The sequence below is a fragment of the Lagenorhynchus albirostris genome, chromosome 14 (assembly GCF_949774975.1).
Source record: "Lagenorhynchus albirostris chromosome 14, mLagAlb1.1, whole genome shotgun sequence".
NCBI lineage: Eukaryota > Metazoa > Chordata > Mammalia > Artiodactyla > Delphinidae > Lagenorhynchus > Lagenorhynchus albirostris.
Window position 1 is genome coordinate 48,625,332 of NC_083108.1, and position 25,282 is coordinate 48,650,613.

General features: G+C 45.7%; 1 protein-coding gene across 9 annotated transcripts in view; it reads right to left on the minus strand.

Annotated features, from left to right (window-relative positions):
- LAMA3 (laminin subunit alpha 3) overlaps nt 1-25,282 on the minus strand; it is a 258,124-nt gene that overhangs the window by 223,537 nt on the left and 9,305 nt on the right. For all 9 annotated transcript variants that reach the window (XM_060121896.1, XM_060121894.1, XM_060121895.1 and 6 more), the window contains exon 2: nt 15,539-15,691. In XM_060121896.1, coding sequence (XP_059977879.1) covers nt 15,539-15,691 — 153 coding nt within the window. The remainder of the gene's footprint in view (nt 1-15,538; nt 15,692-25,282) is intronic.

Below are 25,282 nucleotides of genomic sequence, written 5' to 3' on the forward strand. Positions count from 1 at the left end.
CTAAATCCTAAAGGATGTACAGAAAACAGCAATATGAAATTACCCAAGAGCAAAAACAAACAAACAAAAGGAGTGAAAGGAAAATGATCAATAGTGATGAAATCTTGAGCCCACAGTGAAGTTTGCACACAAAATACGGGTCGTGAAGTTCTATACACTTGCACAGTGTAGCCATAAATTTGCTTTTAGTAGCCAATATAAATAGGGAAACAGGATCCCAGTGTCCATATGTTTTGTTTAGTTTTGTTTTTTAATGCCCCCAAAGAAGCACAATTATTTCAGGGACTAAAGGGATTTCTCAAATGGATCTTCTTAGGGGAACACTCTGGAAGGTGATGGACAACATTCTGAGAAAGGGACATGGTTCTAACCAAACACACCCCACCCCCATCCACCCCCGCCCAGGGGCCATAGAGGTTCATAGAACTGGAGCAGGGACAGAACGGGAGCATCACGTGCAACATATCACACAGCACCTAAGGTCGGCTCTGCAGCCAGACTGCACAGGTGCCAACCCTGTATCTACTGAGTGCTCACCTGTGACCATTAGTCATAGGGTCAGGAGGCTACAGAACAGCCCTGAGCTCCTGTTTCCTCTTCTAGGAAACAGGAACCTACCCTACAAGGTTGTAGTGAGGATGAAATGAGTTAATACTTGAAAAGTGCTTAGAACGGTTTCCAGCATAGGAAGGATGTTAGCATTAAATTCACATGATAGCTGCCATAGAACTTAACGTTCTCAATTCTAAATTATTCATCTTGTGAAGCAAGGTGTTATTCCTGTTGCTTCACCTTATGAAGCAGATGTTGAAGAATTTTCTAAGACTCATAAGCGGATCTACCACAAGGAAAAGGGCAACAGACCTTCTTACCACCTATTTTTTCTAAACGTTTCAATGAATACTCTAAATGTAAGTGACCAAAAGTCCAACTTTTTCATTATGTCTTCAATATGCTCCAAATTGCAAGGGATAAATATTTTACTATCTGTTGCATATGTATGGCTTTTGGTGTATGAGGGACATGTGTACACTGGACAGATATAGTAAGGAACTCTCTGGACACTCATTCATTCGTACATTAAACATACATTCACTGAGTTATTTCTGTGTACCAGGCATTCTCTATAGGAAGGAACACAATACTGTTCCTTATTTCATGGTCATAATTCAACTGAGCCCTCTCTCTCTCTTCCTCTTTCTCTCTCTCTCTCTCTCTCTCTCTCTCTCTCTCTCACACACACACACACACACACACACACACACACACTCTTACATTATATGTACTTTCTAAAAATTTACAGTTAGTCACCTCCTCAATAATTCCCTTTCATTCTTTCAGAGATGACAACTGGGGGGATTTTGGTCACTTTCAACCGGTCAAAAAGCATCCTTCGAAAGTCAGAGCGCTGGTGTCACTAGAGCCCCAGTGGGAGACGGAGGACCTACTAGAATGAAGTACTTGAGGAGACTTTCATAAAGCAGCTTTCTACGAAGGAGTGAGCAGGGTGACAGCTAAGAGCATCTGAGCGCCGTTCCCACCCTGGACCTGCAGGGCAAGGACAGGAAGCTGAGACACAGCTGTTGCTGTAGGAGCCAAGCGACTCAGTAGAAGCATTGAGATCCTGCAGTGGGTGGGGGACAGACACCCCAGCCTCACCCTCCTCCTGCCCTCTGAGCTGAGCACGTGCGTGCACATCCCACTGGCCAGACTCTGCCAGACGCCCAAGGGCAGGGAGAATATAGATTCTGCCCGTGAAGGTCAGCTGCTTCGGACACTGAGCAGGGCGGAGGGTGGCTGGAGGGAGGGGAGGGAGACCATCCCGGTCACGGGGGGACTCGAGGCTACAGTCTTAGACAATTAGCAAACACACCTTGACCTACGTAACCAAGTCTGAGCCAGAGAAGAGACTCGTGGTCACAGAAAGGAGAAGCAGACTTTTCAGGGACAGCATCAATAACGCTGAAGAAAAATGACAGTTCATGGTCTAGAGCAGCGCTGCTCAGAGTGTGGTCCATGGACTGCTTGTGACTCATCCACGGTGAAACAGGGACAGAAACCAAGGGTGAGCACTGAGAAACCTTCATAACAATCGGAAAGAACAAGTTGGCATCGATTGAATTTGATTTTATTAAATGAGGCTTATATTTTGTATGTCTTTAGACTTTATTTTTCAATTCATTTTTCTAAGAATTTGTTTTTATTGTATTTTACAAAGGTACTGGTCTGTGACAGCTTAGAAATGTTTTTTTTAAAAAAAATGGGTCCCTTGTAACAGATGGTTTGAGGAGCCCTGGTCTAAGCAGTGCTTCTCGAATCTTCATGTGCCCTTGGATTGGGCGGTGGTTTTTGCAGCCTTGGGGAGAGTAGGGGGCTCACACGGATGGAGGAAGTGACAAGAGAAGGGAGGAGAGCAGAATCTAGGGCTGAGTGGAGGCTGGCTGGGAGAGTAATAAAAGGAGTTCAAACCATAGCAACCTAGCAACGGGGACAAGCCGGGCAGCCCGGGCAACTTGTCAAACCCACCTGTCCTAAACACCAGACGCTTCCAGGTCCAGCCCTGCCCAGGCCGCACAGAGCTGGGGAGATACCCTCGCCCTGAAACACAGGGATTTGCAAAATGGCTGCGCTCTACCCAGTCTCCCTGCCCTGGCCTCCCTCCGCAGTAAGGAGGCTGGACTCTGCTTTCCTTGTGGTCCACCTGACCTCAGCCAGGCCCTGGGCTCTGCTCTCTCACCCTGATGCTACCTGCCCCCTGGCTCCACCCACCTGCATCCTCTGATAGAGACACCAGCCTGATTTCGTGCTGCTGGGCCCCCCCAGATGGTGGTGAAGCAGGACGAGGTCCCGAAGCAGGAGGAGGGCGCTGCGTCTCCCCGCCCCTGGTGTGTCCCCTCCATCTCGCTGGAGCTCCTGGGACACCGTGTGCTTAGAATCGGCCATGCGGGGACGGCGAGAGGCTGCTGGGCCAGGGTGATTGCGAGAGACAGGGGAAAGACCGCAATGTTCATTCCGGTTATTCCGCAATGTTGAGCAACTGTAAAGGTAAACATGCAATCTCATCGCTCAGGGTGCTTAAAGTATGTGGCACAGAGCTCGTCACGCATGATGTGCTGAATCGGGAAATTCCTACACTGCAGGACATTGCCGTTAGTGGTTTGAGAGTTAAAGAGAGGAGTGCAAATAGCACGGGAGCTTGCTGTTGAGTTAGAGAGACAAAGGAGCGAGCATGAAGCGTCTCATGTGCAGGCTGCATGCCAAGGAGACCTCGCAAGGAAGAGCGGCAGGAACTTCGGGATGGGATGGGGGCGTGTGAAGCCAGGCCCCTCTGGTCTGGAGGGAGCTGCAGAGGTCCCAGGAGGTAGGATGTCCACGCTGCCCACGTCGTGAGGCCTTAGGAGGCTGGGCCAGTGGGTACGGCTGGAGCCAGGCAGGGAGCCTGGTCCTGGTGGAGCCCTAACCCTCCCACCTGGCTCCTCGGGCCACCACTCTGGGGCTGGGAGGGGCGGCCGGGGACACGCACAGCACCCCTCCTGAAGGCGGGCAGGAAAACCAGGTGGTGGTTTGATTTGGGTCTAGTTTTTCTCTAAAGGAAGGAAATGCAATGGAAGAACGGAAAGTGAAAAGCACAGAAACAGGACTAGGGAAAGGAGAGGCTTCAGGAAGAAAAGAGTAAAGGAAAATGTCTCGTGGCACAGGAAGGCTCCAGGGCCACCAGCGGAAAGAGGGGCAGAGGCTCTGGTGCGGGCCCTGGAGGACGGCGGGCAGAGGAGGGAAGGCGCCGGGGCCAGGGATGCCCCGAGACGTTACGTTTAATACAAGCTCTCGTTGGAACCCTTGTGAAGAATTCATGAAATTCAGTTTTGCCTTATATATGCTTGCCATTAATAGTAATAGGAAAACTGCCATGATTTAAAGCTAAAATATGCCTGAAATCACGAAAGTTTCACAAGGGAAGAAACAGTTTTCAAGACTAGCTAAAGAATAAAAGAGGCTCTTTTTAAAAAAATTCCATTTACTGGGCATTTCTCTGATTCTGTTGGCATTTAAAGATCTCTAGCAGGCCAACCTCATTGAGGGATGAAATGGTCATATCTGGGGGATGGAGGGCATCAGGAAAGCTCCAAGTAAGCTTTTCCATCAATACCTCCAATCCCACCGGGAATAACTGTGCCTATTGCCCTCTCTGTATTGAATTCTTCTTCTTTCCCCAAAAGGAGAGATTTTCCCAATCGTCTTTACTGTCTTTCTAACGCTAAAAGTAATACATGTCATGTCAGTGAAAAAAATACAGATATAATAGCTAACATGGACTGAGTTCTCATAGTGCGTGAGGCATAATTTTAAGAGCTTTTCTGTATGACCTTATTAATTCCTCACAACAATCCTATGAGGGTGGTTCTAGATTCATCCCCACATCTCAGATGAAGAAACTGACCCCGAGACATTAACTAAGAGGGCCCAGTGTCACACAGCTGGAAAGTTCTGGAGCTAGATTTGTACCTATGTAATAACCCAGAGCCATGCATCTGAATCACACTGTAAAAGAGATTCACAGAAGAAAGTGAAAATCAATCATTGCTCCATCCAGAAAAAGCACTCAGCATTTTCGATTCCCTCTTTCCTGACTTTTTGCTTTGCTTATACACACAAAGAAAAGGAAATCATACCACGCTATATATACAGCTTACATATAGTTTGCTTTTTTTCCTTCACACTATAGCACGAACATACGTCAGATCAACAAAGACCCCCTCTGTGGCATCCTTCCAATGGTTGCCAGTTAATCCATTCAATGAATCAGTCCCCTTTTACTGGACGTGAGATGGTTTCCCACGTTATATAATTATAAACAATGCTCCCAAGAATATCTTTGCTCAAACATTTTAAGCACTTATTTCATTATTTCCTTAGGATAAATTCCTAGAAGTACTAGTTCCATGGCAAACGTAGATAATAATTTTTTAAGATGCAAACATTCTGGGAAGAAGTAACATCAGTACTGAGCTTCCAGAACTTTACTGTGAATATATTTATAGATCCTTCACTCACTTGGAAGAGACAAGGCAGTGTAAGCTTATTGGAAGCCTAGAAAAGGAGAGAAGGAGGGGTGTCAATGACAATTTCTCTAAGTAATGATAGTACTAGTCTATGTCTGCCTAGTGCTTCACGAGGATCAAAGCACGTTCACCAACACTGTTCACAAGCATCTCCAGCCATAGCAGGGAGTCCTCCCCACACACACGGGGGAGGGCCTGCCAGGACACTCCAGCCTGCCCGGGTTCTATGCCTCAGTCAGTCTCTTCTCCACCCTGACCACCCTGCTGGGGCCAAAGGCTGACAGCAGCCTGGGTCCTTCCCAAGAAACCAAGTGGCTCTCCTTCTGGTCAATTCCCAGTTCCACAGAACTCAATACTGGTGCCTTGGCATGCCATCTTCCTCCTATCTTCTTAACTGCATGGCCAGTCCTCAAAGAAAGAGGATTAACCTTTTCTAGAAGGTACCAAGGGCTTTGTTTCTGTTTATTTTTCTCTCGGCAGCATAAGCCATGATCCAGGGAGTTTTCAAGAAATGAACCCCGGTGCATGTTTGCCGTCTAGCTCTTTGAGAGACGAATTCGATGGGGGCCGACCCACAGCCGGGGGGCTACCCCCTCTAGTGCCTCTTCCTGGACTGCAGACCTCACCCTCCCATGGGAGGCCAAACCCTGGTTATCACCCTTCCTGACAAGAAAGACCCCTCTGACCACTCTGCAGTGGCCTTAATCCCGGCACACAGCTGAACACCAGAGTCACAATGGTGTGAGACTCAGGGTGACCTGGTAAGGGTCCCAAGAGGTCCCAAGAGGTCACTGTGACCTCTGTTTAGCACTTTATCATATTAACATATATTCATAGAGAGTTTGGGAGAAAATTCCAGTAGAAAAATGTTGCTGCTTTCCAGTACAATTCCTATCCCTGCTTCTGATTCTTGGTTTTATGTTGTCTGACTACAGCCTACTGAATGTTTTGGAAGGAAACATATTTAACTCATTTTCTGTTATGTCTGTTATACTTGTGGTGCTGGTTATGTGGGAACTAGCAAATGTAAATAGGGATATTTAAAAAATAGAACCCAGCTGTTCATGGTTAGAGCAAGACACAAAATCAAATGGGATACTATAAAAGGATAGTATTGAAATGTTTCTTTCCATTTAATTCATCATGTATTGAGGATGTAGGACCTTCCAGGACTTTGTGTGTGTGTGTGTGTGTGTGTGTGTGTGTGGTACGCGGGCCTCTCACTGTTGTGGCCTCTGCCGTTGCAGAGCACAGGCTCCGGACGCGCAGGCTCAGCGGCCATGGCTCACGGGCCCAGCCGCTCCACGGCACGCGGGATCTTCCCGGACTGGGGCACGAACCCGTGTCCCCTGCTTCGGCAGGCGGACTCTCAACCACTGCGTCACCAGGGAAGCCCCCTTCCAGGACTTTTAAGGCCCATGGAGAAAAAGAAGACTATGATACGCTCCTTGACCTTAAAGGAGCTCACGGTGTACCAAGCCTTCGTGACAGAGCATAGCAACTGCCTCAGAGTAAACAGAAACAGAAGGGAGGGAAGCAAGCAGTCAGGGAAGGTTTCCAGCAGACGATAACCTGAGTTACCTTGGGAAAGAGGTAGCCAGACCAGGTGGTGAGCATGAACAGCACCCAAACAAGGCCACAAAGCAGGAAATGTCGTGGAGTGTTTAGGGAATTACCAGTAGGTCCCTACTGATGTGACGTAGGGTCTGCGGGAGAAAGTGGCATCTAGAAAAGAGGCTGGTGAAAAGGCAGGAACTAGACTGTGAGGGGACTTATACGCCAGGCCAAGAAACTTGGACTTTATTCTGAAAGTAATGGGCAGCCAACTAGAGGATGTTCATTAGGGAGAATGACACGTTTAAACCTTTGTTTTGCTCTGGAAGCAGTGAGAAAGATTGACAGGTAGATGCCCGGAAAACAGCCAACCTCAGTCATCTCTACTGTTTTTCAGCTCATCTTTCTGCACCATGAGTGACTGCAGAACTAGGGGAGGGACCTGAGAGCAGAGGCTGGGAGATGGGTTAGAAGGCTGGTGGACTAATCACAGGTAAAGCTGTCAAAGGACCAACTAGGGTAGCACGGTATTGATGAGAGGAGGAACGGGACTCCAGGATATTAAGAATCAAGACGTAATAATTAATCAGATGGTAAGGAGCGGCAGGAGGGGGAAATGCAGGAATGTGGAAGAGACTCAGTGAGTCGTATGCTGGTATACTGGCTCCTGGAAAGAAGCCTTGATGTGTAACATTGGCTAATTCCTGTGGTGTAAATGCTCCCACCAGGCTGATGTCAGTGGATACAGAGCTGGGAAGAGATACACAATCTCAGCTTTCACCACAGGTGGGAGCCACCTACAGCACACAGAAGAGACTGCCTGGCTGACTAGAGAGCTTGCTTCCCTTCTAGAGCAACAGCTAGACTACGTTTCCTGCCTTCTCTGTAGTTACTCAGTCTACGTCTTTGAACCATTGTTTGGAGCGGGTGACCAGGCCAGGATCGGTTACGCTTCAACTCTTCATGAATGAGAAATAAACTAGCATTGTGTTTAGCCACCAGCATCAGATCTATCTGTTTCAATCTTAAGTAACCTTAGGTAATAATCTTAAGTAATACATGGAGTAAATGTTAATTCAACTTTATGGCTTGAGGAAAGGAGTAGATGGTGGAAAAATATATTGAGAAAAAAGAATACATCAATTGAGGAAAAAAATACTGAAAACAACCAACATGGCCAGAGAATACACCATTTTTAGGTCAGAAACTATTTCCCAGGCATTATTTTCTATAGTAGTGTTTAGAGACCTTGGAATCTATTCACAAACATACATTACCGATGTTGTCTGGGATAGTGATTCAGAGAACTAAGCGAAGTTGACATCTCAGGATTCTATCCTGTTGCTGTGGATCCGCTTAGCTTCTTTGAGTTTTTTATACATAAAAAGAAAATGCCAGGACTTCCCTCGTGGCGCAGTGGTTGAGAGTCCGCCTGCCGATGCAGGGGACGCGGGTTCGTGCCCCGGTCCGGGAAGATCCCACGTGCCGCGGAGCGGCTGAACCCGTGAGCCACGGCCACTGAGCCTGCACGTCCAGAGCCTGTGCTCCGCAATGGGAGAGGCCACAACAGTGAGAGGCCCGCGTACCGCAAAAAAATAAAGAAAAGAAAGAAAAAGAAAATGCCAGACTGCCAGATTCTTCCTAATGTGTAAGTTCCTTAAAAAGCACTTCAAAGGCAAATTGCCATTTTTAGGTTATTACAGTAGCATAAAGGATAAAATTGCATCCCTAGTAGCTCAGGAGATTTTATCAGTCCCTATTTTTCTACCCACTAACAAATTATTTGCTTTCAAGGGTTGAGTCTCATGATTATATGTTCATTAATAGAATATTTATTAATTATAAATTTGCTCTGAATAAGACATGTATCTTGTGTTATTCCTCTAAAATACTTAAGTGATGTTGCAAAGAGACCCAAGTATTATAAGTGGAACCAATTATCTAGTTAATTACGGGGCCAATGCTGGTCCACTCCCACCCAGAGATTTGGTCTCACAGCAATATGCTTCCACTGGTACTACATGCCCGGGAAATTCAGACCGACCCTGAGTCATCCTTGGCTCATCCTACATTCACTTGACAAATATTTATTGAGCATCTACTATGTGCTGAACACTACGCAAGATGTTGGGAGCAGAATATCATGTAGTGAACACAAGGAGACATTGTCCCTGGCTTCCTGAAGCTTACAGGCTAGAGAATTCCTAGAAATTCTAGAAATTCTAGAAGACTGAGTCAAATCCAATAGTCATCCACTTTCTGGATTGAACTGTATCCACCCAGAGACCCAACTGAGTCAGACTCTTAATGACCCAGGCAACCCGAGAACCAATTTAATCCCCCAAACCACACACTCAGGAAGAATCAGAAAGTAGCCCAGGCCTTCCTCCCATCTGAGTCAGAAGTGACAAGGGCTACAAAGAATGTTTTGGATTCATCCACCAAAGTCTCATAAAAGTTGAAGAGGACCAGGAAAAAAAAAAAAAAAAAAAAAAAAGCTCGTAGAAGGCATCTGAATACTAAATTCACTCTCAGATGCATCTGGACCCTGAGGAGTTCACAATCTATGCTGAGTTCATGAAAAAATAGGTAGACTAATGGAAAATTTCTCTGTGACCTATTGTTTTTCTTTAAAAGTTATAATGCTGTTTCCTTCGTTACTCTTAATCTGAGAGCTTTAGAAACATTTTTCTGGATTTTCTACTTACTGCATTTTTAAATAACTTGTTCATAGTATTTGCTTGTGTGGACGCCTAGTGGGGTTTCTGGACCTCAGTCTTGGCCCCTTTCTTCCCTGTCTTAGTTTGGGTCGTCTCTAAAACCAATTCTGGGGCTTCCCTGGTGGCTCAGTGGTTAAGAATCCACCTGTCAATGCAGGGGACACGGGTTTGAGCCCTGGTCTGGGAAGATCCCATGTGCCACGGCGCAACTCAGCCTGTGCGCCACAACTACTGAGCCCGCCTGCCACAACTACTGAAGCCTGTGCACCTAGAGCCCATGCTCTGCAACAAGCCACCACGATGAGAAGCCCGCGCATCGCAACAAAGAGTAGCCCCCGCTTGCTGCAACTAGAGAAAGCCTGCGCGCAGCAACAAAAACCCAACACAGCCAAAAATAAATACATAAATAACTTTAAAAAATAAATAAATAAAACCAATTCTGAGATAAAGACTTGGGTACAGGTAGTTGATCTGGGAGTTGATCTCAAGAAGTATAAATTGGGAGAGGGACACAGAGGAGGGAGAAAAGCCAATGACTGAGGTGTTAATAGGCAGATTCCACCAGGGCCAACTGGGGCTCCATCCTGGTGGAGACTCTGAAGAACTGTGAAGAAAGCTCCTCGGAATTGTCCCAAGAAGAGGCAGGGAAATGAGGGGATTTTCCACCAACTCCTGTCTCTTCTGGGCTGAGGGTTGCCTTGGGGGCATTAAATCCTGCACTCCTCGGCTAGCTACTCTAAACACAGGCTAAGAAAACTCCCAGGGCCTGGAAAGAGCCCTCAGGCAGGAAGCAGGGAGTCAGGTGGAGGCCCTGGAGATGGTACATGTGTGAACGGGCACAGGAGCTGTGGTCTGGGCTGCCCACTCAGAGGTCCTGGAGGGCTGAGGGCAGCGTCTGGGCTCACAGCCTTTGCCTCTAACAAGGCCCAAAGGACTGTCTTATCTACGGTAAGATAAGATAAGGGGTCTTATCCAGCCAGGCCCCTTTCCCCAGCAACCCTGCAGAACGCGGCGCAAAGGCATTTTTTCATACCTCCAGCCTCTAAGGCAAACATTCATTCCTTTTGCGGTTGTGGGGGGGAGGGGTGTTTGTTTGCTTTGTCTTTGTTTATTTCTACTACTAATAGGTTGAAAACAGTACTCTTGAGGGCATGACAAGTTGTGTAAAAGCCTTAAAATTCTTCTTGAGACAGTTTTTCTGTTGTTCCCTGGAACCCATGAGTCAGGCTTGTTCTGCTGGGGATCCTGTCTTGCCCCTGTGCTGGTCCTCCTCTTCCTTCCCACCTGAGATCCAGCCCCTCCCAACCTCCCGGCCACCTTGACTTCAAGGGACCATGAGAACCCCTGCCTCACCCACATTCACGTGTTTTTCCTTATACCTCACCCTGGAGGAGGAAAAGCAGAGTGCATACAGGGAGTCCACAGAGTAAGATTCGTTGTGATTCTGAAGGAAATCCAGGAGCGTAACTCAAGCCCATTGCCACACCTTCTTATCTCACAGGAGGGGAAGGCCAGAGGTCACGCCCTACCAGGAAGAAACAAATGTCCCTACATTCCAAAAATTCCCCTTTTAAAAACCGGACATCCACATTTTGCTTCAAATGTCAAAATAAACTCATTATACTTGGCCAGACAAGATGAAAGTTTCCAGTAACACATTCTGTTCTTATTCTATAGCCTGAAACTGATTAGTAATATATAATGTAATGAACTTGAACAGCCCCAGAATATGCCACTGCCCCTGGAGAATTGCAGAACCTTCCTACGTTTGCCACCTTGTAAGGAGGAAAACTGCCCTTCAAGATCAAGTCCTGAAGGCAATGTTCTCACTTGTCAAACTGTGTTGGCCAAGAAAAATAACAATGAAAACCACCAAGCAGTCCAAAACACAACAGAGAAAAGTAACCACCTCGCGACAACGTAAGCTGTCAAACTGACTGCAGCACATCAAAGTCAAATTCCAGTTCTCAGTAGCTAGAAAAAAGTGGTTTCGTAATAACAAGTTCATGGCCTATATTTTATTTCCCAACCATGCATCAAGATTTGTACTTCCTTAAGTCAGAAGGAGAAAGACAAATACCATATGATATCACTTATATGTGAATCTAAAATATGACACAAATTAACCTATCTATGAAACAGGAACAGAATCATGGACATAGAGAACAGACTGGTGGTTGGGAAAGGGTTGGGGGAGGGATGCAGCGGGAGGTTGGGGTTAGCAGATGTAAGCTTTTATATACAGGATGGATAAACAAGGTCCTACTGTATAGCACACAGGACTATATTCAATATCCTATGATAAACCATAGGGGAAAAGAATATTAAAGAAAGAATGTATATATATATATAACTGAATCACATTGCTGTACAGCAGTAATTAACACAACATTGTAAATCAACTATACTTCAATTAAAAAATAAATTTAAAAAACTAAGAAAAAGAAAGATTTGCACTTCCTAAATCTAAGGTGTGTAGGTCGCTATTCAATTATGAAATCTAATCTCTCAGTGACACTTTCATGGTTAATTCCAGCAAAAAGGAGAAAATACAGATCCTACTACTGGGGCATAAAATATGATTCTTACAAGATAAAACATGCTTGTTAAAGCACGTGTTGCTCCAAGACAAGGAAAAAGAAACATCCTCAGTCTGACATAATGTATATTGCATTCCCTGCTTCTAGACTTTTCTAGAGTATTTTCTACGGGATTATATACAGTATTTTCTAGAGGAGCAGAAGTTAGGAGTTGGTCTGTTTTAATAATGAGTGTTTACTAAAGTTCACTTTATTTTATTAAATAAAAACTTACTTAAAAACCACCAGCCTGAAGAGGTTTAAAAACAAAGTAGTCAACTCATTCAAACCTCATGGCAATCCTATGAGGCGAGCACTAGTATCATCTCACTTTATAAATGTGGAAACTGCAAGAGAGAGCAGTGAAGTCTGTGGCTCAGGGTCACACAGAGAGTAAGCAGTGCCTCAGGGCATGGACCGGGGTGGGCTGACCCTAGGACCCACACTCCCAGCCACCTACAGAGGAGCATCCCAGCCAGGATGGAGGTGGGTGGGCACAGTCTTCATGAAGATGTTTACCATGGCTCATGTCTGTCAGCAACCAGCAAATTACTAAACTGCTCCTACGCTGGTGTTTTTTTAATTCATCTATCTTAATTAAGGATTTTTAGATACATCAAAAGGGTACTTTTAAAAGGTAGGTTTTTTTTTTTTTTTTTTTTTTGCGGTACGCGGGCCTCTCACTGTTGTGGTCTCTCCCATCGCGGACCACAGGCTCCGGACGCACAGGCTCAGCGGCCATGACTCACGGGCCCAGCCGCTCCGCGGCATGTGGGATCTTCCCGGACTGGGGCACGAACCCATGTCCCCTGCATCGGCAGGCGGACTCTCAACCACTGCGCCACCAGGGAAGCCCAAAAGGTAGGTTTTTTTAAAAAAAAATAGCCTTAAGGGAAAAAGAGCAAATCCACAGGGTACTGGTATGTTCAGTAAACATCACTTAATGGGTTAAAATTCCCAGCTAACTACAGAAATCCTCAGTTTAAAAAGTGGTATGACAGGTAAATCCTAGTCATTATAGGCAAAATCTCTACTGAATTAATGCTAGAAGGATAAGACTAATTCATAGTTGAAACTGAGGTTATGGAGTCTTTCACACCATGACGATCTCCCTGAATTATCTCAGATGCAAACTGACAGTGAAAATATTCTCAGGAGAGGCCTGATTTAACAAAACATACGGGCAGAAGAGGTGGAAAACCCTTCTATCACCAAACTGAAGATAGCACGTTCATTGGAAGGAATCTCAGTATCATCCGATTTCCAGTCTGTGGGATGCATTTCCCTTTTGTATTTCTTATGTATCCCAAACACCAAGAATAGTACCTGGCACATAGTAGGTACTCAAGAAATATTTGTTGAAGGAATAGGGTGAAATATATGGGAGGCATTGCCTGGTCTGAAGGAGGGAAAAAGAAGGTGCATTAATTTTCTGCTGCTGTTTAACAAATTACCGCAAACTTAGTGGCATAAAACACCACCATTTATTATCTTGTGGTTCTTTACGTCAGGAGTCTGGGCATGATGCAGCCAGGTGCTCTGCTCAGGGTCAAGGCTGCTATCAAGGTGATCACCAAATGCCTGGGAAGACCCACTTCCGAGTTTGCACATGATGTTAGCAGAATCCATATTCTTATGGTTCCTGAGGTTCCTGCTTTTTTTGCTGGCTGTTGGCTGGGGCCTCTCTCAGTTTCTAGAACTCACTCTTAGGTCCTTGCCATGTGGCCATCACCACAGGCAGCTTTCCCCTTCAAGGTCAGCAGGAAAATTTCTCATTTCTCTTTTTTTGTTTGTTTTTGTTTTTTTGCGGTACGCGGGCTTCTCACCGCTGTGGCCTCTCCCGTTGCGGAGCAACAGGCTCCGGACGCGCAGGCTCAGCGGCCATGGCTCACGGGCACAGCCGCTCCGCGGCATGCGGGATCCTCCCAGACCGGGGCACGAACCCGCGTCCCCTGCATCGGCAGGTGGACTCCCAACCACTGCGCCACCAGGGAAGCCCAGGGCTCAGTCACTTTTAAGAGCTCCCTTAATTAGGAGAGGTCCCTCAGGATAGTCTCCCTTTTGAGCAGCTGACTTGGGACCTTAAACGCATCTGCAAAATCCCTTCATCTTTGTCATATGATGCCACTTTATCACGGAAGTGACATCCATCGTATTTCTAGTGCTGTCCACAGTCAAAAGAGAGGGCCATGTACACCAGGAGGGAAGCATTGTGGGGACCATCTTAGCCTACCACAGGAGGACAGGTCTGAGTCAGGTACCCTCGTGGACCAGCTGGCCAAACAAGGACAAAAACTATGGTAGTCAGTGTCCACAGAGTCAGAATTTCCAGGAAAGAGAATGCTATAAAAACATCTCTGCCATACCCACGTTCATAGTAGCATTATTCACAATAGCATAAGGGTGGAAGCAACCCAAGTGTCCATTGATGGATGAATGGATAAACAAAATGTGATACCCATACAATGGAATATTATTCAGCCTTTAAAAGAAAGGAGGGGATTCCCTGGTGGCACAGTGGTTGAGGGTCCGCCTGCCGATGCAGGGGACACGGGTTCGTGCCCCGGTCCGGGAAGATCCCACATGCCACGGAGCGGCTGGGCCCGTGAGCCATGGCCGCTGAGCCTGTGCATCCGGAGCCTGTGCTCCGCAACGGGAGAGGCCACAACAGTGAGAGGCCCGCGTACCACAAAAAAAAAAAAAAAGAAAAAGAAAGGAAATTCTGACACATGCTGCAACATGGATGAACCCTGAAGACATTCTGCTAAGTGACACAAGCCAGTCACAAAAGGACAAATACGGTATGATTCCACTTATATGAGGTATCAAGGGTAGTCAAATTCATAGAGATAGAAGGTAGAATGGGGAGTTAGTGTTTAATGAGTACACAGGGCCAGTTCTGCAAGATAAAAAAGAGTTCTGGAGATTGATTTCACAACCACATGAATCTGTTTAACACTACTGAACTGTACACTTAAAAATGGCTAATATGGGCTTCCCTGGTGGCGCAGTGGTTGAGAGTCCGCCTGCCGATGCAGGGGACACGGGTTCGTGCCCCGGTCTGGGAAGATCCCACATGCCCCACATGCCACGGAGCGGCTGGGCCCGTGAGCCATGGCTGCTGAACCTGCGCGTCCGGAGCCTGTGCTCCGCAACGGGAGAAGCCACAACAGTGAGAGGCCCGCGTAGCGCAAAAAAAAAAAAAAAAAAAAGGCTACTATGTTAAACTTTATGTTATATGTACTCTACCACTGCCAAAAATACCTTTGCCAATGATACTACTTACAACTATTTTTTAACTCATTTAATAGACGGGTATGGGTGTCTGCCTCGTGACACGCACTGTGCTGGGTGACAAGGGACACAAATATTAATGTAACAGGTTTCACAGTGATTAGTGAACTGAAACTGAAGTTTCTTTTTAAAATAATCATTATTATATCAGAAATAACCACAGAGGATATATGTATATGTATGACTGATTCACTTTGCTGTACAGCAGAAACTAACACAACATTGTAAATCAACTCTACTCCAATAAAAAATTAAGTAAAGAAAGAAATAACCACAGAAACAATGATCCGAACTAATTTTTCCTCATTCCAGATGAAATGCCCCAACTCACCTGCCCCAGATCCAAGGTGACGTTGACTTTGTTGTATTGCGTGCCTGAGGAGAGAGGAGGGCTTTGCCACCAGAGTTCAGATCCATCAATTGCGTTGGTGATGGGGTGTGCTTTCCTGGGGTCCTCAGAATTGCAATAGTCACAGAACTGGCCCTGAAATAATAAAGCTCTCGTTTTATTGTCAAGTAGTTTTTTCTTATCAATTTAGTAGAAGAGGTAATTGAAACAAAGACCGTTTTCTATAGCTTAGAGAATTCAGCTATTGAATTTCATCATAATGTTTTCTGAAGACAGTAGTAAGGCTTTCTCTTTTTCATTCAGTCTTAAACCATATCACCTGTTTATACCTCTGTTTATCATGTTTCTAGGATACACATTATATTTATCTTCCATCAGTTAGAGTTATGTTTTTCTTGTCTTGTATGACACTTTAAGAAGAGCCTGTTGTGCCTGAGATGCAATGATGTTCTCCTTCAGCAAATCCTTTTTGCTGTTTACATCCTCCTCTGCAAGTTCTGTGTCAAGCCCTGGGATACAAAGAGGATCCCTGCTCACAGCCCCAGTGGAGGTGATAAGCATACAAGTAACCATAAAGGAAGTAGGTTTGGCAAGAGTATAGAGTGCTGGGTCTAAGGCAGGGTGGAAGAGGTGGGATTTCAGCTGCCTGTGAAGATGGAGGGGAGGTTGGTAAGTGTCAGTGAGCAGTCAACAAGGAAGGTGTTCCAGGTGGAGGAATGAGCACCAGCAAAGGCACAGAGACCAGCTGGTCCATTTGAACAAGAGCATAAGTAATGGAAAACTACACTTGAAAGGTAAGTGGGGAAGATGTGGCTGGGCTGTGGATACTGGAGTGAGAAGTCGGCAGTTAATTTAGTAGGTTAAGTGGGAATCCTGGAGTGGTATTTATTTGATATTATCATCTCTACTGAATTCTGATTCTACTGATATCATCTCATCTTCTTACTGAATTACTCTTTTTCAGTAGGCAGATTCTCTTGATTCTATTTTGTTTTATTTTGTTTTGTTTTTGTAATGAATTTTAGCACCATTACCACTCAAAAAGCTGAACATACGCCTTTCTTATATATTGAATATACTTTTAACTGGTTCAAAGCCTCGTGCTTACCCAGTAGTGGATGTCACTGCTTTGAACTGCTTTGCTCCCCAATTAAATGATCTAAGGGCATAACTACCACATAGGAGAGGGATAGAGAAGCAAACTTAGACCCGCAGCCCCTCCAGAAATGTGCTGTGAGAAAAGGGTAACTCTGCCCCTGACAAGCATCTTGGAAGTTAATTTTTTAATGCTCAAGGATAAATTCGATCCTGGTGTGGAACTAAATGTGTGGCTGAATGTTTTCATCGGGTGTGTTACAGAGGGCTCTTTCATATGTGGTGATATATTATGTACAACTTTACCTTTTGACCCTTCATGAAGATACTTCTGTAACTCAGGAGCAGCACCGTGGGGTAAGCATTCCCATCAGTTCACGAGCCCAGAGGTCACATGTGTCTTGCCTTCCCTATATCACTTCAGCCTAGAATGTCATAGAAGCCCAATAAAGGAATAAACCTCTCAGGGTTTTTCAAAAAATTGTTTGAGTCCTTTCTACAAAATTTTATTATTATAATAAGTATAACTGATAACTATTTAAGCTAGGACCTATTAACATTTATGAGTATTTTGCCCTTTAATGATTTGTATTTTTCCCATTTTCTCCCTAGAAATCATTTTACCAGTTTATTTGGTGAGGGAATTAAATTGTTATTTCTTCAGGTTTAGAAGATTTACACGTGATAGAAGCAAATCTCCTCCAAGGATGTGGATGCTTATAATCTACGTTCATCTCCATCTCCAGAGTATGGATATGAGGAATGGAGATGTTCCTTTTCTGTTGTCATAGATGAATTAAGGACTTACCATTAGAAATAAAAGTCTAAAATCTCTCAGTGGAAAATAAAGGTGAATAAGAACTCGGAGCAAGGAATGAGTTCTTAAACAAGATTCAGAAAGCATTGACCACAAAGGAAGAGACAGATTTGACTACATTAAAATTAAGAACATTGGGTCCATCAACAGATGAATGGATAAAGATGTGGTATATATATACCACATACTGCAAAAAAAAAAAAAAAACTATATAGAAAGGAAAGCAAAGGAAAAATTAATAAAGGATTCAGGATGATGGTTACCCCAGACTGAGAGAAAAAGAGAGATGGGAGGTGGGGAAACCATATGGTTAGACATAAGTTATTGCTAAGGCCCTATTTTGAGTTTTGGTAGCAAGTTCATGGGTGCTTATTATACTATTAAAAATTTTTTTTTGGCTGCACTGCATGGCATGCAGAATCTCAGTTCCCCGACCAGGGATCAAACCCGTGCCCCCTGCTGTGGAAGGGTGGAGTCTTAACCGCTGGACCACCAGAGAAGTCCCTTGTTATACTATTTAAAGTCCATCCATCCACATACACGTTAAGGCTTATCATGCAAGGACCAATGACGAAAGCATGTCTTAAACTGAGGGTCACGAACAATCCCTAATCTAATCTAATTCTGCACCTGAGGTCAAATATTTTTTAAATAACCATAAATAAATAAAAGCAGGACAAAAACTGGTAGAAGTCAGAGAAGAGGGGGACAGACAGAGAACAGAGAGGATTCTTACATCCTTGTGTTCAGTTATTCATCCATCCAGGCAACAAACCTGTACTGACCATGTACTCTGTATCAGAAGCTATTCCAGACAGAGGTGAGAATATTGAAAGATAAACAAGACAAGGGACTCACGCTCTGAACTGTGTCAAAGCTACTATTAGCCTAGTCGTGTGGGAAACAGCAAATGTAACAGAAGGGGCTAGAAGGAAAGGGGACAAAACTGTTCAAATAAACAACAAAAGAGAGTAGAGATTCAAGGCTGGAGGTCCCCAGAGGACAAGCTAGTGTTTGCCCAGAAGCCCACGGAGTGACCTACCCTCATTTAGAAAGATGGAAAAAAAAAATAGTCTGTCCTAGCTGCTCACATTTTTGATGATTCTCCTTAACCAAAAGCCTCTCATATATAATACTGTGCAACTGAATTCACAGCATAAACACTGTCTTGTTCTAAGAAACCAGAGGTTGATGACAGCACCACTCCCTAACACGACTTCTTTTATTGTCTGGTCATTCATTTATTCAACTTTTCCAAATCGCCACCAGTGTGTGGAGCACTGTGTTGGATGCTGGGGTAAAAACAAAGGAACAAACGCTAAGAGCTGGACCCGGCCCCGGAAGAAATCCAGTGGGATAGAAGAGAAGTAACTCAAACACAACATGTCACCAGCAGGGGCTGGGATCAAGCGAGCGTGTGGGGTGTGGGAGCCCAGGAGAGACATGCCACGCCTTCCCTGCCGAATCTTCACCACATTCTCAGATGCGTATCAAATCAGGACCTAAAGACCCAGAAGTGAAGGCTCACAGAGGTGAAGGGCCTCACCTCAAACCACACAGCCGGGACGTGCAGGAACCAGGACCCGTGTGTGGGCCTGGCCACAGTCCTTACAGCTCAGAACGCTTTCCATCCTGGCCTGGCTGCTCTGGAAGCTGCATCAAAGAGCCCGTCTTAGATTTGGATGGAGTGTGAGGCCGCACTGCAATAGCAATTATGTGATTTTCCAAACACCTGCCCACGACCAGATGTGTGGGAAGGGATCCAGCTGAGGAGAGAACCCCGTCTGACAGAAGCTTAGCTGCACCCGTGCCCTGCGGCAGGCACAGAAAACACGGCAAGATCTAACCACGCTCACCCCTCGACAGCCCTGTTTCATGATCACCACGTTTGCGCTACCGCGAACCCTCCTCCTCACCATCACTCACCGAGGCTCCTGAGGTTACGTGCCTTAAAGGCACTGTCTCAAGTGGCCAGACCCAAGCCAGCTGGAGCCCTGATGTGGAGAACATTCTGGAGTGTGCCCATTCCCAACTTGGGATTGCTCCTTTACCAAAACGTTGTTCAGAACGCTCTCCATTCTGAGAGGCACAAAGCACATGGGCGCGGTTACCTACCGCTCAGACAAGCATCTTGTAAATGTCCTGAGCACCTAAACGTCTGCACAGAGTGGGGTGAAGGGCGACCACACAGCCCAGGAGAGCGCCCAGCTCTGCAGCCCACACACAGCTTTCACCCCACCAGAAGGGGGCGCTTTGCCCTCTAGTGTGCCGGGTTCCTGGAGCAAGGGATTTGAGAGACCAAACAAAGAGCTGCAGGTTGGTTCCAGGTACGTATATTTTAATTTATTTATTTTTTATTTCTTTATCTTTGGCTGTGTTGGGTCTTCGTTGCTGCGTGCGGGCTTTCTCTAGTTGTGGCGAGCGGGGGCTGCTTTTCTTTGTGGTGCGCAGGCTTCTCATTGCAGTGGCTTCTCTTGTTGCAGAGCACGGGCTCTAGGCGTGTGGGCTTCAGTAGTTGCAGCATGTGGGCTCAGTAGCTGTGGGTGGCGGGCTCTAGAGCGCAGGCTCAGTAGTTGTGGCGCACGGGCTTAGTTGCTCAACAGCATGTGGGATCTTCCCGGACCAGGGCTCGAACCCGTGTCCCCTGCATTTACAGGCGGATTCTTAACCACTGTGCCACCAGGGAAGCTCAGGTATGTATTTTTTAAGGCAGATAAGCAAACATCTGCAAAATTTATACCTATTACTCAAAAACTATGTCCACTCAGGCCAAATTACAGAGGGTTTTTCTTTTAATTTGTTTCAAAGAGATGCATTTTAGAGTAGAATGATGGAGGTCTAAATCCTGCCTCTACCAGTCACGGCTTCAAAATGTTAGTCAAACTATTTAGTCTCGGGCTTCCCTGGTGGCGCAGTGGTTGAGAGTCCGCCTGCCGATGCAGGGGACACGGGTTCATGCCCCGGTCCGGGAAGATCCCATGTGCCGCGGAGCGGCTAGGCCCGTGAGCCATGGCCACTGAGCCTGCGTGTCTGGAGCCTGTGCTCCACAACGGGAGAGGCCACAACAGTGAGAGGCCCGCGTACCACAAAAAAAAAAAAAAAAATTGTTTAGTCTCCCTTGGGTTCCATTTTCTCTTTGTTAAAACGGGCTAACACCACCAACCTTACGCAGTGATTTTGATGATTCAATGAGACGCCGTCCATAAAGTGATCACACCACCATCGGAACCACTGGGGTGTTTATCCATTCATCTGTTCATCAACACTTAGGTTGCTTCCATATCTTGGCAATTGTAAATAATGCTGCTCTGAACACTGAGGTGCATGTATCTTTTCAAATTAGTTTTTGTTTTTTTCAGATATATACCTAAGAGTGGAATTGCTGGGTCATATGATAGTTCTATTTTTAGTTTTTTGAGAAACCTCCATACTATTTTCCACAGTGGCTGTACCAATTTAGAGTCCCACCAACAGTGTACAAGTAAAACCCATCTTCTAATGGTTTCCATATTATCCTCTTCCTTCTACTTCTCCCTCTATTCTCTTGTTCCCTATACGTAATGTTGGCATATCACTGGCAATAAGGGGTCGCTTGGTACCTGTAGTTGCAGGTAAGTGGCCTGCTCACAAATAAACTCAGGTTTCTGAGGTGGGCCAGGCCACACTTAGGCCTGTCTGCTCAATGCCCCAAACCCAAAGCACTTCCTCTTTAGAGCTTCATCCCAAAGCCTAGATTTACAAAAGCAGCTCTGCCTTGATAGTCTATTCATCCAACTGTCAACTATTGACCTGCTAAGGGCCAGATACTGTCCTCAGGAGAGAGTCTGACCTTGACCTGAGGCATTCCTCAAACCAAATATTTCCCTCTCAATTCCATTTCAGTTATTAATCTCCTTATGAAATAACTACACTCTTTTTTTTTTTTTTTTTTTGCGGTACGCGGCCCTCCCACCACCGCGGCCTCCCCCGTTGCAGAGCACAGGCTCTGGACGGGCAGGCCCAGCGGCCACGGCCCACGGGTCCAGCCGCTCCACGGCACGCGGGTTCCCCCGGACCGGGGCATGAACCTGCGTCCCCTGCATCGGCAGGCGGACTCCCAACCACTGCGCCACCAGGGAAGCCCTACTACACTCTTTACCACTTTATTTTCTCATTGTCCTAATGCCCTCAACTCTTTCATTCATCCTTTTAAAATTTTATCAGTCACCTAAATTCTTTTGAGAACCAGAAAGGGAATACATACATACAAAAATAAAATGAAGTATTTATAAATTCTGGAAAGTGCTCACTCAGAGATAACATTCAAGACATATAAAAACGAGGGCAGCATGGCTTTCTGAGTTCCTAGAAACACCAAACATGTTCCCACCTCAGGGCCCTTGCACCTGCTGGTCCTCTGCCGGGAACACATTTTCCCAGCCTTTCCTTGGGGCTGCCTTCCTCTCAACCCTCAGCTTTCTGTACCAATAACACTCCTTAGAAAAGCTTCTCCATCTACTTGACCTATAGAAGCTTCCCTCTTTAATCTCAATCGCAAAATCCCATTTATTCTCTCCAAGACACAATAACAATCTATAATTATCATATTAGTTTGCTCCCTGGTTACAGTCTCCCCATAGAAGGTTAGCTGCTTATAAGCAGGGACCTTTTCTGCCTTGTTAGGAATTGTACTCCCAGCCCATCATATCCCTGTCCTCTGTGCCGGGCACAGAGATGTCAATAAAGATTTGTTAAATATAGCAGTGGATGAATATTGCGCATAAGTATGTGTACATGCATGCTTCCGGGCGGCAGTTCTTTCCTTAGGTGATAAAAAGCTACAATAGGGACCGTCCACAAACGACAGCTCTGGGGGAGCTGCCAGGTGTTAGGTGGTCAAGGAGGACAAGGGGCTAATTTGAAAGCAGCAATCAAGGCCGTTCACTTCCCGTGCCTGACTGTGCAGGCAAAAGGCAAAGGAGAAAGGTGCCAGCTCCCCAGGGTTCCATTTCCCCCAGGCAAGGGTCAGATGACAGGAGAATGAGCTCACTGCCCAGGAACCCCAAACAAAAGGCTCCTGCCTTCTTATGCACCCAGGGAGCTGGGAGGGGGATGCAGAGAGGAGTAGACCAGTACCAAGTCCGAGTGGGAGAAAGGGCCTCACCCATAGCACCCCGATAGCACCCCAAAAACGAGTCTCAATGGAGGCCTCCGAACAGAGGCTCTAGGGCGGAGAATGCAGATAAGTACATGCGCATGGCTGGTCCACGGGGGCCTGACTCCTTGACCGCAGCTCCCTCCAGAAAACTGCAAGGCGCTGGTGTGGGGAGGGCAGCTGCCCATGCTAGGCCCCTGCTAGGCCCCAATTAAAGCCTTTGGATTGCCTGTGATGCAACCTAAAATCACACAGACGATTCTGACCTGGAGACGGCCTTCTCGCCCTCCTCTCTGAAAATCCTTTCAGTGGTGCGGCACTGAAGGCGGTCCTTCTCCACAGCTGAACTCAATCCTTCGCTCTGCAAAGCTACACCACCCTTTGTATTTTGTCTTCAGTGAAGATGGAGAACCATTGCTTACAAACATCCCTATCATGATTGTGAAGGCCCTTGGCCTCATCTTCCTTGTGGTTAATCAAGCAGATTTACTCTTTCAGCTATGGTCTTCCTAAGCTCCAGTGACAGTTGCTATCTATTACAGCTAGGGAAAAACCACACTGCAGAACCAAGGCAAGCAACTGATCAAAGAAAAAGGCGGCTGCATGTGACACCAAGTATGTGAGGGGTATGAAGTGTTACTTCAAAGCCAGCATGGTGCTCAGAGAAAGGGAATGAAAACTTTATCAGGTCCTGGTATTTCTATTAGAAAAAGTGCCTTCAAGGTACATTTTTATTTAAATAAAAGTCTACTATTTGACCTAAAAGATAATGAAATAAAACAAGAGGAAAAAAAAATCAACTAGTTTGTGGCAATCTTACTAAAAGATTTTCCTGAAGAGGTCTCTCAGCAACTTCTGCTACTTTTTCTGGTACATTAAAAACATTCGAAATTCAATGTCACATTAAAGATACATTAAGTGATCAGCTGTCACAATGAAATAGGAACATCACTTAGAAACAGATAAAACATATATGTATATGTATAACTGATTCACTTTGTTATAAAGCAGAAACTAACACACCATTGTAAAGCAATTATACCCAAATAAAGATGTTAAAAAAAAAAGCTTCAGTTCCTTTAAAAAAAAAAAAGACATATAAGAAAGTTTGAAAGTCTAAAATTTTTGTGTTCTCATCAAATCATTAGGCAAACTACCTTGCATAGAATCTTTGCCACCAATGTCTTTTGTACACACAAACCCTCAGCCATATTCAGTCTCTGCAGAGCCAATCTCAGGAAACAAGGAGCTGGGCCTTTCATTTCACAATCCCACCCCATCCTTCCCCTGATGCAGCCCCCAGAGCCCTCACTAGTAAAGGAATCACCCAACCATTGGGCTCTGTGCAGCTCACTGTGTCCAGAGCCCCCAGACTCCCACCACCCCACCCGTGTTATTAGGCAATCCTTATTTTATGCCCCACTGATATATTCTTCATATTTAAGGATTACTCTCAATATGGGTGATCCCTAAATATTTGTTCAACCAAGAGCTCCACTTATTCTGTTCAGGGACTAATTATGAATATCAGATTGCAAAGTCTCAAAAGCAGAGACCCTAGGACCACCCAAGAGCTTCATGTAGTCCCCCATCCTCCACCCTCCCATACACAGATAACTTACACGCTGGTCCATAAACACTGCTGACTGACCGGGAGGTTGGTGATCTGGCTTAAAGCTGAAGCTACTGCTGGGGACTGAATATCTGTGTCCCTCCCCCAGATTCATATGTTAAGACCTAACCCACTAGATGATGGTATTAGGATGAGGGTTCCACCTACATGAACGGAATTAGTGCCCTTATAAAAGAGGCCCTGGAGAGATCCCTCATCCCTCCCACCTTGTGAGGACAGTGAAAAAACAGCAATCAGTGAACAGGAAGTGGGTCCTCACGAGACACTGAATCTGCCCACACCTTGACCTTGGATTTCCCAGCCTCCAGAACTGTGAGAAATAAATTTCTGTTGTTTATAAGCTATCAATCTATTTTTTTGTTACGGCAGCCCAAACGGACTAAGCTGAGCTGCCGTAACAAAGTACCACAAACTGGGTGGCTTAGAACAACAGAAAGTTATTGTCTCACAGTTCTGGAAGCTGAAAGTCTGAAATCAAGGCATTGGCAGGGCCCCTCTCCCTCTGAAACCTGTAGAGGAAGGATCCTTCCTTGCCTCTTCCAGCTTCTGGTGGTCCAGTCCTAGTCATTGGTCTCTGCCACTACATTAGGCACTACTTTGAAATTCAACACACCAGGGCCACAACTGTCTTCCAGAGGCAGGTTGTTGAAAGTCAGGTATTTTTTCTGTCAAACAGCACTTCCATCAAGGTGTTGCTCTAGTAGGAAAATTCTATGATGGTGTTGCCCTCTGAACATTTCTCCAAAAAGCATCTATGAAGTGTCTGTGATAAGCTGCCGCAGGGAAGACAAACAACAGGAAAATGTGGCCTCACACTCAGGAAGCTCGTGAATTAATAAGGATACAGACATGAAAATCAATGGCTCCAAGGCCATGAATGGAGTTAGGGAGGTGGCACAGAGTTTGGCTGGAACTCTGAGGGAAGAGTAGTTGGCTCGGCGGTGGCAGCATAGCACAGCAGGTAAAAGCATGAACTCTGCAGCCAGAGTACCTGGCTTTTCCACATACTAGCTGCGTGACCTTGACCAAATCACTTAACCTCTCTGT